At 50.3% G+C, this 17,083-nt stretch overlaps 1 protein-coding gene across 1 annotated transcript in view; it reads right to left on the reverse strand.

The window, feature by feature from the left end:
* The window catches only part of PTH1R (parathyroid hormone 1 receptor), a 92,569-nt gene that overhangs the window by 45,133 nt on the left and 30,353 nt on the right, over positions 1–17,083 (reverse strand). Inside the window, exon 2 of the mRNA XM_039726539.1 lies at positions 9,023–9,128. Within this exon, the coding sequence (XP_039582473.1) occupies positions 9,023–9,128 (106 nt within the window). The remainder of the gene's footprint in view (positions 1–9,022; positions 9,129–17,083) is intronic.

Below are 17,083 nucleotides of genomic sequence, written 5' to 3' on the forward strand. Positions count from 1 at the left end.
GTGATGGATGATGAGTTCAGGGAAGGGTGGGTGGATATTTTGGATCTGCCACCTGTACACCCCCCTAAAATTCAGGATAACACAGCTGTTCCCTGAATATCCCAGGAGCCACGGGGGAAGGAGAGAGGATTTGGGTTGCAAAGAGGGATTGCAGGTAGGCGAACCTGGTGAGGAACATCCAAAGGTCAAGCCAGGTGCCTCTGGAGCTCCTGGAATACTTTGAGGTGCTCCTACATTGACTGAAACTCTTGGAAAACCTTTCTCAAATGGAAATACGGACTGATATCAAGAGTGGCTGCACTTTGGGATTGTTGGATCCACATTCCTGGGGTTTAACACAGACAAAAGCTGTTTGCCACCTCTGTGTCCTGGAGAGGAGCCTCATCATCCTCCTCTCCTATCCCAAATCCCTCCAGTTCTCCCATCTAAGGAGACCTCCTGGAAGCACAAGGAGGGATGGGTTTAAACCACAGGAGGGTTCATTCCCACTAATTACAAGGAAGCAATTTTTATAATGACAATTATAAAAATTTATAATTATAGTAATTTTAATAATGAAATTTAAAATAATTTTTATTATATATTTTTAAAATTTTAATAATTTTTATATAATGGTGGAACACTGGAACAGCCTTTCCAGAGAATTTGTGGATGCCTCTGGATCCCTGGAAGTGTCCAAGGCCAGGTTGGACAGGGCTTGGATCACCCTGGGATAGTGGGAGCTGTCCCTGCCCATGATAGGGGGCGGAATGGGATAATCTTTAGGGCCCCTCCCAAACCCAAATCATCCCATGAATCGCTGATAAAACAGGAAGAGAAAATCCCATATTTCCCATTCTGCTGGAATCCAAACAAGCCATTCCTTTCTGTTTGTTTTCCCAAAGACCTCCTCCAAACATTTTTTCCCTGAATTTATAAAAACATTCACAGTATCAACAACTTGGCTTCTCCCTTTGTTTTCCTTTTCTCCCGGCCATTTCTCCAAGGAGATCCAGGCTGAATTCCAAGAAGAAAGCAGAAAACTGGGGAAGTTTGTCCTGTTAATCTGTCCCTCTTGACACACTGGTAACAATATTCCAAAGCACAGAGAATTCCAAAGGATCCAGTTGGAAAAGCTTGTTGAAAACCCCTTAGAATTTTGGTGAAAATGTGTTTGAGGCTTCCACTGTGCTGTTTGGATCAATCCAGGTAGTTCAGGACGTGGAACTGGAAAAGTCAAACATTTCTTTCCTTGGAAAAAATAGGAGGATTCACGGATGATGGAAGTCCAAAGGAATTCATAAACTGTTAAGAAAACAAGGAAATCTCACACAAATCCCACATCCCAGAGTGTTTTGGGCGTGCATCTGTCATCCAGACAATGCTGAAGGGACGATCCTGTTTATCCCTCAGGGATTTGCCTCTTCCGAATCCAGAGCTGCGTCTCTCATGGATGTGGACACGGCAGGTGGGAATGGCACTGGAATTCCTCTCAATTTGAGGACATCACCGACGACTTCAGTGCTGGAGAAATGAGTCCTGAAGGGAAACATGGGATCCCTCCAGGATCCCATCGGCTCTTGTCCACCAGGACACCTCTTGGATCTCTCCTTCCCCCTTGAAGCACATGGAAGTTGCAGTCATTGCAAGATTGGAACAAGCAAAAACTCTCTTCAATAACACTCCTGAAGAAATGAACCTGAAGGGAAGATGGGATCCCTCCAGGATCCCACTGGCTCTTGTCCACCAAGACATCTCTTGGATCAGTCCTTTCCTGTTGAAGGTTGGAATCTCAGGGCATGGAAGCTGAAGTCATTCCAAGACGGGAACGAGCAAAACCACTCTTGGATGTCATTGCTGCAGGATTTCCCTCTGGAAGGCAGGAAGGCCAATCCCAGAACACTTTGGGAAGGGGCTGTCCCAAATGTATCCCTCATTTTGCTCCCTGACTTTGCTCCCCCGCCTGAGCCAAGTCAGAATCCCAGAATCCCAGAGGTTGCTTTGGTAGAAGAGAGAATAGTAGGAGCAGCTTTGGGCCATCCCTGCTCAGGGTGCATGGAGAGTTATTCCCTCCTCCCTGCTCTTATCCCACCCCCCTTTTCCCTTCCCTTCCTGCTCCTTCCCTTTCCCCCAGCCTCAATCCCCGTTCCAGCCGGAATGGGACACTTTGCATGTGGAGAAGGCATTCCAGCCATCTGCGAGGCTCCTTGGCAGCTGCACAAATGCAAACACGGGCTCGAGGTGTTTATCCAGGGGCACGGAATATAAATCAGCCTGGCTCATTCCGGCACCCGGGAGACCACAGTTGGAATACGCTGTGTGATTGTGGTCACTCCATTACGGGAAGGACATTTGGGGCATTGGAAGCAGGCGGGGAGGAGCGACCAAAAAAAATGAGGCAGCGTTTTGGGACAGGAAGGGGGAGAAATTATTTTGGGATAGGAAAGGGGAGAATTGTTTTGGGATAGGAAGGGGAAGAAATCATTTGGGGATAGGAAGGGTAAGGAATTGTTTTGGGATAGGAAGTGGGGAGGAAACATTTTGGGACAGGAAGGGGGAGAAATAATTTTGGGATAGGAAGGGGGAGGTTTTGGGATAGGAAGGGGAAGAAATCATTTGGGGATAGGAAGGGGAAGGAATTGTTTTGGGATAGGAAGTGGGGAGGAAACATTTTGGGACAGGAAGGGGGAGAAATAATTTTGGGATAGGAAGGGGGAAAAATAATTTTGGTATAGGAAGAGGGGAGGAATTGTTTTGGGATAGGAAGAGGGGAGAATTGTTTTGGGATAGGAAGGGGAAGAAATCATTTGGGGATAGGAAGGGTAAGGAATTGTTTTGGGATAGGAAGTGGGGAGGAAACATTTTGGGACAGGAAAGGGGAGAAATAATTTTGGGATAGGAAGGGGGAAAAATAATTTTGGGACAGGAAGGGAGAGAAATAATTTTGGGATAGGAAGGGGGAAAAATAATTTTGGTATAGGAAGAGGGGAGGAATTGTTTTGGGATAGGAAGGGGTAAAATAATTTGGGTATAGGAAGGGGGAGGAATTGTTTTGGGATTGGAAGGGGGAAAATAATTTGGGTATAGGAAGAGGGAGGAAACATTTTGGGATAGAAGGGGGGAGAAATAATTTGGGGATAGGAAGGGGAAGGAATTGTTTTGGGATTGGAAGGGGGAAAATAATATGGGTATAGTAAGGGGGAGGAAACATTTTGGGAGAGGAAGGAGGGAAAATCATTTGGGCATAGGAAGGGGAAGGAGTTGTTTTGGGGTAGGAAGTGGGGAGGAATTGTTCTGGTATAGGAAGAGGGGAGGAATCGTTTTGGGATAGGAATAGGGAAGAAATAATTTTGGGATAGGACAAGGGAGGAATGGGGGCTTGGAAGGGCAGGAATTAAATCTGGGGGTTTGCAGATGGATTTCAAACCCGGCTGTGAGGGCAGGGGGGATGAGGGGCTGCTTTTGTGTCCGTCTTGGTCTATAGGGGGTGTGGCTGGAGGTAGAGGGGGTGTGACCCAGCTGCGTGTGGATCCCATTGTTTGGACAGAATGGAAGGACATGAGGAGTGGGATCCTCACTGATCCAACAGAATCAGGCTGGAAGGGACCACAGTGGATGAGCTGCCCCAGCAGGGCCATCCCAGAGCACAGAACACAAGATTACATCCTGACAGTTCTGGAATATTCCCGGTGAGGAAGATCCCACAGCCTCTCTGGTCTCTGTTCAGGGCTGGGCAATGCCGAGGGCAGAAGTTCTGCCTCCTGTGCTGGAGGAATTCCTGGGATCAGTCCCTGTCCATGGCTCCGGTGCCATTGCTGGGCCCCAGAGTAGAGCCTGGCCCTGCTCTGACCCTCTCTGCACACGGGGATACCCAGGGACACACGGAGACACCCAGAGACACTCAGGGAACACTCAGCGAGCACCCAGAGACATCCAGAGACAACCAGGGACATTCAGGGACACCCAGGTGTGGTTCCCCTCTCAGCTGGGGCTCCTCTCCAGGCTGAGCAGCCCCTGCTCCCTCAGCCTTTCCTGGGCACCGAGATGCTCCAGGCCCTCCCTCAGCTCCATTGGACCCGCTCCAGAAGTTCCATGGCCATGGGTGGATGCAGCTTCTGTCTGTCACTACTCAAAGACCTTTTGTGCTCTTCACCCAGTGTCTCATGGACAGAGCAGCCCTTCCGTGCTCAGCCCTGGAGGAAAGGGACATTGGAGGGGATGGACATGGGGCCCAGGAGCTGTTCCAGGTCACAGCATGTCTTGGCTCATCCCGGGCCCAAGGCCACCAGACAATTCCATGACCCAGCCCTGGAGACACCTTCCTGACCTCAGCAGCCAGTTCTGGACATGCCCATCCACCCCCCAACTTCCCAGCCCAGGAGCAGAAACTCAACCTCCAACATCCCATTGGGAACTCCCGACCTGCCACTGCTGGCACATCCCATTCTTTCCTCATTCCTGCACATCCAGTCCTTCCAAACCCCTCCAGCCTCCCTCGGAGAGGGAAAAATACCATCACAATCATTAAAACAAGGTTGATGCTAATTCAGCCACCCTTTGGAATGTTTTCCACCCTTTCTCCATGTTCCTTTACAAATCTAAACTACAGACCACTGGTGTCTCTCGTAATTCCCAAGATCCATCCCTCCCGTGTGTTCTAAACCCTATTTAGCTGCTCTGTGGACATTCCTCAGCAGGACTGGGAGCTCCAGAACCATAAAACTTTGCAGGTAGAGGCCACATCCCAAGTTCAGCTCCTTCAAGTCCATCACAATTTATATCCATGACTCTAAACTTCCTCACACTCCAGAAGAACAGTCTGGTCTGTGATTCCATCCTCAAAGCTCTCCTGGTCCGTAATTTCATCCTAGAAGATCTCCCAGTCCATCATTCCATCCTAGAAGCCCTCCTGGTCCATAATTCCATCCTAGAAGCTCTCTTGGTCCATAATTCCATCCTAGAAGTTCTCATGGTCCATAATTTGATCCTAGAAGCTCTCCTGGTCCATAATGCCATCCTAAAAAGTCTCCTGGTCCATGTTGACCCCCCAGCTGGTGTCCACTGGGGCAGTGACAGCTTTTCCAAGCCAAAACTCTGCTGGGAATATGTTCACAAGGAATGGTTTGGGTTTTTAATGGAATTTGGGCCAAACCTGTAAGGACTGAGAACAGAAACTGGGAGAAGATGGAAATAGCTGGAGAAATTACGGATTTATAGAGGGCTGGGGTGTTTGGGGCTTAGGCTGCCTCTGTCTCCCTTAATTTCTGAGGTACCTGAGGCTTCTCCCAGCCTCTGGGAGCTCCTGGCATCAGGGAATGGTGCTGGACCCTCTGGGGAGGAAACCAGGAGCAGATTTTGGGGTTCCTCAAGCCCAGTGAGAGCCTGAAATCAGCTCTAGGTCCTTTAGGGACAGTGAAACCAAACTGGGATGCAGGTAAATAGACCCAGATCCCCAACTAAAAATAACACCTTTCCTGGGAAAATAGGTTTATTTATTAAAAAAACAACCCGGTTTGGAGCTGCAACACCTCAGGCTCAGAGAAAGGGTTGGCCATGGCCTTTGCTAATGACAGGGTTGTGCAAAACTCCCTCTTCTTTCCCCACAAAATGTCCCATCTCCTCTTCCAAACCAGGGAAAGACAAGCTTTTAATTCATGGATTAAAAAAAAAAAAAAAAGCCAGGTCTGATGGCTCAGGGCTGGGAATTTCACTTCATCCCCTTCCAGGTTTAACTTTGGGGTGGCATCAGCTGCCCACCAGGGCTGGGATGGAATATTTGTGTCGGGAGAAGAGAAATTTTTGGGTTTCCTGTTCTTTCCCAAAGGCTTTCATCTGGAGACTAAATTTAAGGGAAAAAAGGGGGAGGGGGGAAAAAAAAGAGAAAAGGAGGAAACCAAATGCTTGTGGGGGAAGGGTTTTGGGGTTTTTTTGGTTTCGTATTTTGGGTCTCCAGCCCTCAGTGCCTCAGCCAAAGGTGGAGATGACGCACGAATCCTGCCAGGGCTCCTTGGAAGCTCCTGGAGCAGCCCAGCCTCAGTTCCCCATGGCACAGATCCACGTGGGAGCCACATGGATCAGGAGCCAGGGCTCAGAGACACCTGGGAGGTGGCCAGGAGCCAGAGGATCCCTGTGAGCCCTCCAGGAGGAGAGGAGGGACAGACCTCATCCTCCCATAGAGCAGAATTTTAACCTTTTTAGGGGGTGAAAAAAAGGGAGTTTGGAGTTTTTACACATAAACAGTGGCTGAAGAAAGTCTGAAATTTTAGAGAGTTTTAACCTTTTTGTTCCCTAAGATTTTTATTTGGAATATTTGGAATTTCTTTGGAACCCAGCCAGCCAGGACATGTTCCCACTTTCTGGAATAGGGTCAAGAACTCTTTTCCTACGACCCCTGTGGTGAGGAGTTTCCCAGGAGAGATCCCCCTCAAGTTGGGTCAGGAATTTTAAGTGGAAACTTTCTCCTTTCCCAAACATCCGACACCGCTGGGCTGTCGGCAGGGTTGGCCCTCAATTGGAGTTGCTCCAGGATGATCCCAGAGGGATTCTGGCTCTCCAGGAAGATCCCTTCCAGCAGAGCTGAATGTGGATCTTATCCCTCACCACAAACAACTCCCTAAGAAAGGCTGGAGAAATCCCATCCTTGGATAACTGTGTTTTCCTGAGGATCTCCCCAAAACTGCTGCCTCTTTATGGGCCTGTCCTTTTCCCTTTGGAATGACAAACCCTGCATGGATTTGACCATGGGTCAACTGGAAACCACATCCAGGATTTATTTTGCTCCAAAACAACCCTACTTTTCCTCAGAAAATTTTCCTTTTAATTCCTGTCTGTGAATAGGACCTGGAGCATCATAACTGTGAAGATTGTTGCCCTTCCCAGATTTTTCTTTGGGATCTGCACTGAGGGAAGAGGTAATGGGATGAGATCCTCCCCGTGGATGAGGAGGGCACAGGTCTGGATATCCCAAAACAGCCACCACATCCCAAATTCTGGATCATCCAAGGAGGAATGCACTGGACCCAGATGTTTTCCCTGTGTCCAAGGGCATCTGGAATCCCCAAATCTGTGGATGGCAGCTCCTCTGAAAAGTGGGAAGAACTTTTCCAATTTGGAAAGGTCTTTGCTGTGACCACAAACTCCTTAAACCATCTCAGGGGCAGTCTGGCAAATCCCTGCCTTGTTTGGGAACTCCCAGAGGGAATTTCTGGGGTGCTAAATCCTAAAAAAAACATTCCTTGCGAAAGGTTAAGAGAGAATTCATTCTGCCTTTGGATTAGTGTAGATTAATTGGATCTAATTTTCCTCTGCTAATGAGTGAAGTCTCCAAAGCCTTGAAATCCAGGTGATTCCTCCTCTTGGACTATTTGGGATTGGATTTGCTGTAGAGGATGGAGCAGGGGGTCTGAGGAGCTCAGGACAGCTTTTTCCAGGGGCAGGATTTGGTCCATGGAATTAAACCACTGGATATTGGAAGTTTTCTGTTCCAGTCCCAGACCCAAGTCTCAAACTCAAACTCTCCCAGGTACCAAAACCACAGGATCTCCAAATCCCTGGGATCTGCTTCCTTTGCTCTGCTGTTGGGAAAGAGCCCAAAATCCAGCTGTCAATCACATCCCCATCCCTGGCCCCAGTGAAAGGGGATCGATCCCAAAGGCTGCCTCAGGAAAGCTGGAAAAGGGGCTTGGGAGCAGGACCAGGTGGGCAGCGAGACACCAGCAGGAAATGCCTTCACACATGTGCTCATTAACGAGGTGTTAATTGGGCACGGGGTGAGGGGACAAAGGAGCAGTAGAGGATGTGGCTTGAGGTTTCCTGATGGAAAACAGGAGGCTTGGAATCAAAGGAAAGCTGGGATTTTATGGCCCCTTGCTGGCGTTTCCAAAGGCACCGGGAGGGCAGGTGGTGAAGCTGGATTTGGGGACCTTTCCCACAGAATTCCCAGAGGGAAGGGAGAGCCGAGGTGCAGGAGCATCGTGGCTTGTCCCATTTTCCTGGATAGTGCAGGGAAGTGGGACAGGACACCCACCCCAGGGACTGAAGGGTCCCTCAGGAATTAACACTTGGGAATGTGAGGGAAGGAGCCAGCAGGGGGTGAGGGCTTTGCTCCCCACATCAGAGAGTTCTCTCCTTCCTCCTCCCCCCAGCCCCACATCTGGGAATGATTTGCCAGCCCAAAATAGAAAGGAAGAGGAAGGAAGAGGCTCAGCTGAGCTCAGACCCTTCTGAGGAGAGAGAGTGGGGAAGGAGAAAGGTCTTGGAGTGATGTTTTGTTTTCCCTCTCACTGGTTGCAAAGGATTTTTGGGATTTGGATAGTGGCTCTCCTCTGGAACAAGTCCAGAGGAGGCCCCAGAGCTGCTCCAGGGCTGGAGCCAGGCTGGGAGAGCTGGGAATGTTCACCTGGAGAGGAGAAGGCTCCAGGGAGAGCTCAGAGCCCCTGGCAGGGCCTGAAGGGGCTCCAGGAGAGCTGGAGAGGGACTGGGGGCAAGGCATGGAGGGACAGGACACAGGGAATGGCTCCCACTGCCAGAGGGCAGGGATGGATGGGAGATTGGGGATTGGGAATTCCTGGCTGGGAGGGTGGGGAGGGGTTGGAATGGAATTCCCAGATCCAGGCTGCCCCTGGATCCCTGGGAGTATCCAAGGCCAGGTTGGAGCAGCCTGGGACAGTGGGAGGTGTCCCTGCCCATTCCAGAGGGGTGGAATGGGGTCTTTAAGGTTCCTTCCCACCCAACCCATTCTGGAATTCTGTGATCCCAGCAGAGCTGGTGATTGGTGCTCTCTCCTTGCACTGGGTGTAACAACCAGGGCTAAAACTCCACAACTTCTACATCCTCCTGGACCCTCAGCCTTTGGAATTCCAGAGCAGAACAAGCCTGGGACAGCTTTGCTTTCCAAACTTCCTCTCCATGGACTATCCTGAAAAACCGATTCGCTGGGATGCTCCAAGTGCCTCCTTCCCTCCCTGCTCCCAGCATGTGGGGCTGAGGGGAAGGGCTGGGAGAAGCAGGGGTGGATCCAGCCCCGGCATTTGGGAGCACTCACCGTGCACCTTGGGCACCTTGGCTTTCAGGTGGCGCTCGCACTTGGCCTTGGCCTTCAGCAGGAGGAAGATCTGCTCCTCCTTGGTGATGACATCGTCGGCATCCACCTGCAGGGAGGGCACACAGAGGTCAAACTCCAGTTCCAAACCCTCCTCTGCATCCATAAGTTCCTCAGCCTCGCCCTGAGAATCCCGGTTTGCCTCCGCAGTTGTGTCCCAAGGAGAAGCTCCTCCGTGGAATTATCATCCCTGGAGGTGGGAGAGGAGCTGCAGGCTGGGGCTGATCCCATCGTGCACATTCACACGTGGAAGCAGCAATTTTGGGATGGAGCATCCCAGACTGCAGGGATGGGGCTGCTCTCCAGGAGGAAAACATTCCTAGTAAATAATTTAATGCCAAGGAACCTTCTCCTGTTAGGAATGATAACCTCCTGTGCTGCTTCCCCCTCTGCACACAGATTTCATCCACAGGTGTCAGGCTCCAGGAATGTGTGGAGGGATCTGTCCCAGGGAGAGCTGGGAGCTGACAGCATCTCCTCACCTTCTGCTCCAGGAGACCTTGGAGCCCCTTCCAGAGCCTGAAGGGGCTCCAGGAGAGCTGGAGAGGGACTGGGACAAGGCATGGAGGGACTGGGGACACAGGGAATGGCTCCCGCTGCCAGAGGGCAGGGATGGATGGGATACTAGGAATTAGGAATTCCTGGCTGGGATGGAATTCCCAGAGCAGCTGTGCCTCCCCTGGATCCCTGGAAGTGCCCAAGGCCAGGTTGGAACACCCTGGGGCAGAAGTATGGGACGGAATTGGAATAATCCTTAAGATCCCTCCCAACCAACCCATTCCATGATTCCCTGCACTCCCCAAGCCATCCCCATCCCAAATCCAGGTTTCTTCCCTCCTTTCCAGTCCATCCCCTTTGCCAAGCCAGTAACAGGAACCAGCTGAGCGCCAATTAACTCCCGACACAAACTCCCTCCAAATGACATAACGAGGGTTAATGAATCCCAGCTCCCAAATAAGCCGGGATTCGATTTCCCAGTGGGCTCCCAGGGAGAGGAACGGAGGCAGCGGACACGCAGCTGTGGAGTTAAATCTGATAAGGGGCCGGGAGTAAAACAGGAGTTGGGTTTTCGTGTCCTTGGAACAAATCCAGGCTGAAAACCCTTCACAAGCGGGAGTCGCTTCCAAACCGCGTCCACGTTAATGGGAACGGTTCCAGCCCTTCCCAGATGTTTGGCCTGTCCACATTTAAGGCACCATCCCTCATTTCAGCTTGGATTGGGAACAGAAAGGCTCGGGGTCAGCTCCCGCTGGCACTCGGATCTGTACAAAGCCGGAGCGATTCCGCCAAAGCTGGAGGAGTTAGGCTGGATTTAGAGGGATGGGACCTCAGGAATTCCAAGGGATTCATCCCAAGCACGCTCAGTGCTCGGCTGCTCTGGCTGTGCTTGGAGGGATGCACAGAAAACACATTTTAATTCCCAGAAATAAGAGGGAAAAGTCTCTGAGGGCTGGGCCTGGAGCTGGGCAAAGACAGAGCTCCAAGCTCAGCTCACGTTTAATTTCCTAAACCTGCCCTATCCTTAAAAAAATCCACCAAAACTGACCCTACATTCCCTCCTCTCCTCCCAAAAATGGGATAAATAATTAAAAAAATCTATTTAGGACCTGACTTTGTGGGTTTCCCCTTGGTCAAAGGGGTGGAAATGTGAATGTAAATAAATTTATGGATTAAAGCAGAGATTTTCACTGAATCCTGGTGTTTGAAGACATCAGTTCTCAAAAGATTTTGAGAAAACTGTGGAATGGTGCTGGACAAATCCCATTAAACACCCAGGGAAAACCAGGCTGGGAACTGGGAGTTGGGAACTTGGCATTCCCTCTGTCCCAACCCTTGTGGGGACATTTCAGTGCCTCCATGGGGCTGAAATATCCCCAGGGATTGGGGATTATCCAAGCCTGAAATCCTCAAATTTGGGATCAAGGGAGAGCAGGTGGGACAGCACAGACACCCAGAGCTCAAAACCCTGGAACACCTTTGGATCTTCCAGCTGTTGGAGGAATTCCACATCCTGGACTGCATGTTTTCCTGATTTTCCTTGCATGTTTTCCTGATTTTCCTTGGATTTTTCTGCCCTGGATCTCCTGATATTAAGGCAAAATTAAATCCCCTGCTCCTCCTCCCAGCCTGGCTGTGCAAGGTGAGAGGAATCCATGGGAATATTTTCCTTGTGATAACTTCCTGATCCAAGGCACGTTTGGCTCTGGCTGGGCAAAGCTTTCCCTTGGAAAAACAATCCCAACACCTGATCCAAAAAAATTCCACGGGACAGCCTTGCTTAAATAATTTGTGCCGAATTTTGGGTATCTGGAGATTCCCAGGCAGCAAAATAAGTGGCTTCATTTCCAGGAGTGCCCAGGTGGGTTTTAGAATTTGGGAATGGGTGGGAAGTGCTGGGAATGAAGCAGCCACTGCTTTGGAGAGGATTTGGATCCCTTTGGATGGGAGGAAAACAGGGATGGATGTCCCAGGATGAGATATCCATAGGATACGGAGAGAGAAGGGAAATTAATCCCTAGTTTGCAGGATTTGAGAGTCAGATGAAGAGAGCAAGGACTGAAAAATCCCAGCAAATCCTAACCAGGATCAGACAAATGAGCAAAGCCCAAATCCAGCAGGAACTGGGAAAAATCCAGAGCGTGGGTGCAAATTCTGGGAGCAGGAATGTCCTAAACCAACCCAAAGCTGGGAGGTGACAGCCCCCTTTTCCTAAACTGGCACCTCCTGGAACTGGGCTAGGATAGAAAATTGGCCAAAAAAGGGATATTTTAATCAATTTCCAAGGATTTGCTCTTTTCAAGGCCACCTGTGCCATGTTGAGAATCCCAAAATCCACATTAATATCCAGAATTTGTTCCAGTTCAGCACTGTTTATTCCATGAACTCCCTGCACATTGTGCTCAGGACAATGAAAAAGGAGATAAAAGGTACTGGGAATTTTTCATCCCAGTGAATTCCAGAGCCAAAACCTCCTCAAGATTCCCACATTCAACAATTCCCCCCTCTTTTATCAAATTCTCACGTGCCTTCACCTTTTTATCCCCCCCAAAAATCCCTCATCCTGGTAAAACCCTTTATCCAACAGAAAGGAATAAATACAGAATATATTTTTCCCAATAATCCCTGCCCTGATGAAAAACTGGGAATATACAGGATGGGATTTACCAACCTGAGCTATTCCCTCAGAACTCCTCCTATAGTATTTTCCTGCCCAGAGCAGCTGGAATGTATTCCATCCTCAAACCAGCACCTGAAATGAATTGGATCAGCCTTTTTTTGGGATTTCTTTTCCCCCACCCCATTTTTCCCATTAATTGGCCACTCAGGAGCACTGAGAAGATTTTTGAGGAGGAATTTTTTGCTGATGGGAATTCAGGGAGCAAGAGGAGCATCCAAGGGAAGGCAGAAATTGTCCCAGACGTGTCCAGCTCCCAAATCCAGCTGTTTTGGAGGAAGAGGTCGAGGTTATCCTGTCCCTGCAGACTTAATCCCTTCAAAAGCTGCCAGCAAATCCCTTTAAATCAGCTTTCCCTAAATTTCCTCAGCAGAAATTCGTGCACTGAGTTCCTTGGCGTTCAGCTTATCCAAGGAACAGTTTTATCCCGAGGGATGTTTTTGCCTTTGTTCCTGAAATCCCTGGAGCACCTGGAAGGGATAGAGGCTCCTCCCTGGGCTTCCTGGTTTTCCAATCAAATCCCACCTGCTCCTCTTGCTCAATCATCCCCTTCTCTCTTCCCAGTGCTGGAATTTGCTGGAAAATTAAAGTTCCTAATGGAGAAAAGATCCGGGAATGTTGCTTTTCCCTCCTTGTCTGGAGAAAGCAGAAATGCCAAAGGGAAGTGGGACACAACAACTTTATCCTGAGGCTGTAAAATCCATTTGGATCCCTTTTCCTCCTCTCCTTGCTCCTCTAGAGCCTCTGGGGTAGGATGAGGATGTCCTCAGGAATTTTCATTCCCTGGTTGATGTCCCAGACATGAAAGCAAACCCCAAATGTCCCTGGGGAGGTCCCGGTCATCCTCGTTTATGGAACTCATTTTAGGGAATAACAGGATCCTTTCTGTGCCACTTGCCTGGCAGCAGCTCAAAAAGCAGCTCCAGGCAAACAGATTTGTTGGGATTGAGGGCAAGGAATGCTGGGATCTGCTGGGAGAACACAAGGTAATCACTAGGAAGGGGAAAGGGAGTGCAGGAGAAAGAAGGGAAAAGGGAAAACATTGCAGTTCTGGAATGGTTTGGGTTGGAAGGGACGTTAAGGATCATCCCATTCCCTGGGCAAGGACATTTTCCACTATCCCAGGGTGCTCCAAATCCCATCCAACCTGGCCTTGGGCACTTCCAGGGATTGGGAATCCATGATTTGCAGTCAGCACATGCCATTTATCCAGGAGAACTGAGATTTGTGGTGCCTTTCCAGGAACAGGAATTTGGGGACAACATTTGTCAGACCCAAAGGATTTCCTGTTTTCCACCCCTGGAGCAAACGAGGTGGGACCTGAGGGGCTGAGCTATGGAAAAATCAACTTCAAAGCAAGGAGAAAATTCCCATAATTTCCTCACAGACTGCCTGAGCAGAGATGTCCTTCCCAGAGATCAGAGCATGGAGCTGCTGCAGAGGGATCAGCAGGGGTGGGAATTCTATTCCTGGATCATCAACACCCATGGCATTCCAGACTTCAGGAATGATTGATCACAACCAAAATGTCTCTGATATTCCCAGGAATTCCATCCTGGGAGAAGTCCTCGTCCTCCTCAAGCCACACCTTTCAAGCCAAAAGGGACCTGTGGAGGAGACTCCAAGTCTCCTGAAGAAGCAGAGCCAGGATTTGGGATCATCTGTGGCCCCTCCATGGTCCTGCTCCAGGTAAAAACCTGGAATATCCCTCAAGAGGCAAAATATCCTCAGGAGTCACCTGGGAATTCTGAGTGACCTTGTCTTACTGAACTCCAGACATTCAGATCCCGCACACCTCGGTGACCCCAAGCTCCCCAAGGAATTCCATCTGGGAATGTGAAAAGCAGATCCTGCCTCAGTTTCCCACAGGCCCAGCAAAGCTTCTCCCCTTTCCCTGCCTTATCCCTTTGTACTATCCCAAAGATTTTGGTCCTCTGCCTCAGGAGGGGGAAGGAAAAGATGGATTTGGGAGCAGGGATTTGGGAGCAATGAGCTGGAGATGCAGGAATTTCTCTTCCCCTGGGATTGTGGGGAGCTCTGCCTGCACCAGAAATGTAAAAAGAGCTCCTGCTCCCAAATTCCAGCCTTCCCATGGGTGAATTATCCAAAGGTTTTACTAAAATCCCAATGCAGCCGCTCCAGCCCATGCTGGGATTGATTCATTTTTTCCCCCCTTTTTTAAACTTTTTTTTTTTTTTTTTTTTTTTTTTTTTTTTTTTTTCTTTTTTTTCTCCTCTTCAAATTTAAAATTTTTTTTTTTTTTTTTTTTTTTTTTTTTTCCATTTCCCTGTTTTTCCTCCTTCCAAAACACCAACCCCTCACCTTCCAGCAGCCCTGACTGGGAATCAACACAGGATCACTCTGTGGCCTCCGGCAGCCCAAGAATTTTGGGAGAGAGGCAAAATCTTGGCATGACTTCCCTGCTGCAGCCTGAAAACCTGGGATAGCACAAATCCTTCAGGTCAGGATAACCTGCTCCTTTCCCTGGAGCATTTGTTCAGACATCCAGCTGCATCCTAATCCCAGCAATTCCCTTTTCCAGAGGCACAGAGCTGCAGCAGCCCTCCCTTCTCCCCTCCCATCGGGAGAAATTGAGCTGGGGGAAAAACTCTCCCTTTGCCATCCTTGATGTCCCTAAAGATATTATCCCAAGATATTTCTGCTGGAATGGTCAATCCCACATCCCTCCCCACTGCCCCAGCTGGGATTTGGGATTGACTCCTGCCAAGTCACGTCTGCCGGTGGGATGGGACCGCGGGGAGACGCGGAATCCGTGCCCTGGGAATGCTGTGCCAATTCCATGGGGCAGCTCCGGGCCACGTTCCTGCTGCTCTGCGTGTGCCAGGAGCCACAGCCAGAGCAGGGAAACCTCGGAGAGCTCCGGGTGCCAACAGCTGCTCCCTCGGGATCATCATCCGCGTGGGCAGCACCTCCAGGACTGAGGACACGTCCCAGGAGACACCGGGGACAGCAGGGACATGTTCCAGCATGGATTGGGCAGGGAATTGTCCCTCGGGATGGGAGCTGCCATGGTGGGGTGGGGCTGTGCCCGTCCATTTCCACCACTGAGCTCCATATCCCAGAAATCTGGAGGTCAGGGCAGGAAAAGAAGGATTTCCAGAGTGGGAGGGGGCTCCTCCTGGCCTGGCTGTCACCCCAACAAGGCTGATGTCACAGAGTCTGCTCCCTGGTCAAGGTTGGAGCATCACTGAAGGCACGGGAAGGATCCCCGGTCTGGATCTTATCCAGAGCAGGAATCCCAGGAATCACATTTGGGAGAGGGGCTGTGGGTTTGCATTGGAGAATCCAAACATCCAGCACCAGCATGGGATGGTTTGGGTTGGAAAGGACCTCAAGGATCACCCAGTGCCACCCCTGCCATGGCAGGGACAATTCCCACTGTCCCAGGATACGCCAATGTCCAACCTGGTCTTGGACACTTCCTGTCTCTTCAGATTCCCCCTCTGACTCCAGCTTCTGGTTTCCATCCCTCTCTTGGAATAACAAATTCCTCAGTCTGGTCAATCCCTGAAGGTTTCTTATTTTTGCCTCCCTGTTGGATTTGTGTGGAAAATCCCCGGATGTGTCCCTGTGAGACACGAGGCTGCAGGTGGTGATGCCTTTGCTCTGTGAGTCAGCGCTCCCCCGATCCACCAGTGACCCGAATTCCGGGGGACACTGCTGGCCCAGACTGTCCATAAACACTGGGAAAACCAGGCTCAGACACATCTCCATGAAAAACATGGAACAAACGAGTGGGGTGAGGGTGATTATCAGAGGAAATAATATATCCTACTGCTTAATCATGGAATCAGGGAATGCTTTGGGTTGGAAAGGACCTAAAGGATGATCCCAGGCCACCTCTCCATGGGCAGGGATACCTCCCACTATCCCAGGTTGCTCCAAGCCCCAATATCCAACCTTGGACACTTCCAGGGATCCAGGGGCAGTCACGGTTTCTCTGGGAATTCCATCTCAGCTCCTCACCACCCTCCCAGCCAGAAATTCCTTCCCAAGGTCCCACCTAACCCTTCCTCTATTCCCTCCACACTTGCCTTCCCATTTGCAACTGTGTTTGGACCCATATAAAATAGAGAAGTCCACATGGCCCAAAGCCTTTTTTAAATCCCATTTTGGCAGCATCTGGCTGATCCGTGCAGATCCTGCTGGAACTGGGCACCTGGAGCCGCGTCCATGCCAGCCCCGATCTGCTCAAAATATCTGGGATTTATATTCCTGAGGGATGAGTTACGGCTGGGGAACCCCTGTGGCTCTGAAGCAGCACCCAGATCTGTGGGCTGCCCCATTCCTTCATCCCAGATTATTCCTGGGCACGGCATAAGCCCCATCCCTGCTCTCTGCTGGGCCGGGGCCACGCGCCGCCGGAGGCCGGAGCAGTTTGATCCCGAGTGAAATCCCGAGCGGATCCAGGCGGTGTTTGGTTTGTTGGAGCCGGCGGTGCCTGCAGTGCCAGGAGTGATTTATCTCCTCCTAACCCAGACACGTAAACAGGGCCATGAATCATTCCTTAAATCATTCCCTAAAAGTGCCTCTTTTCCCTGGGAGGCCGTAAAGGGAGCCTGGGATGAGCTCACAGGGAGCGGCTCCGCCACCCAAAGGGGCTCGAGCCTTCCTCCCTCTCCTCTGTGCCCTCCTCTCCACGGGCCTTTCCCAGAACTGCTGTTCCCGATGCCAATCCCTGGCTTTGCCCTCTTAACTCAGGCTTTATAAAGTCAACAGCCCGGCTTAGGCAGGGACAGATGTTCCTGATAAGCCACGGCCTCCTTAAAAGTGTTGCAACTTTGAGTTTTCATTCCAAGTGCTCCCTG

This window comes from Passer montanus, unplaced genomic scaffold, assembly GCF_014805655.1.
Source record: "Passer montanus isolate IOZ18808 unplaced genomic scaffold, ASM1480565v1 scaffold59, whole genome shotgun sequence".
NCBI classification, from domain to species: domain Eukaryota; kingdom Metazoa; phylum Chordata; class Aves; order Passeriformes; family Passeridae; genus Passer; species Passer montanus.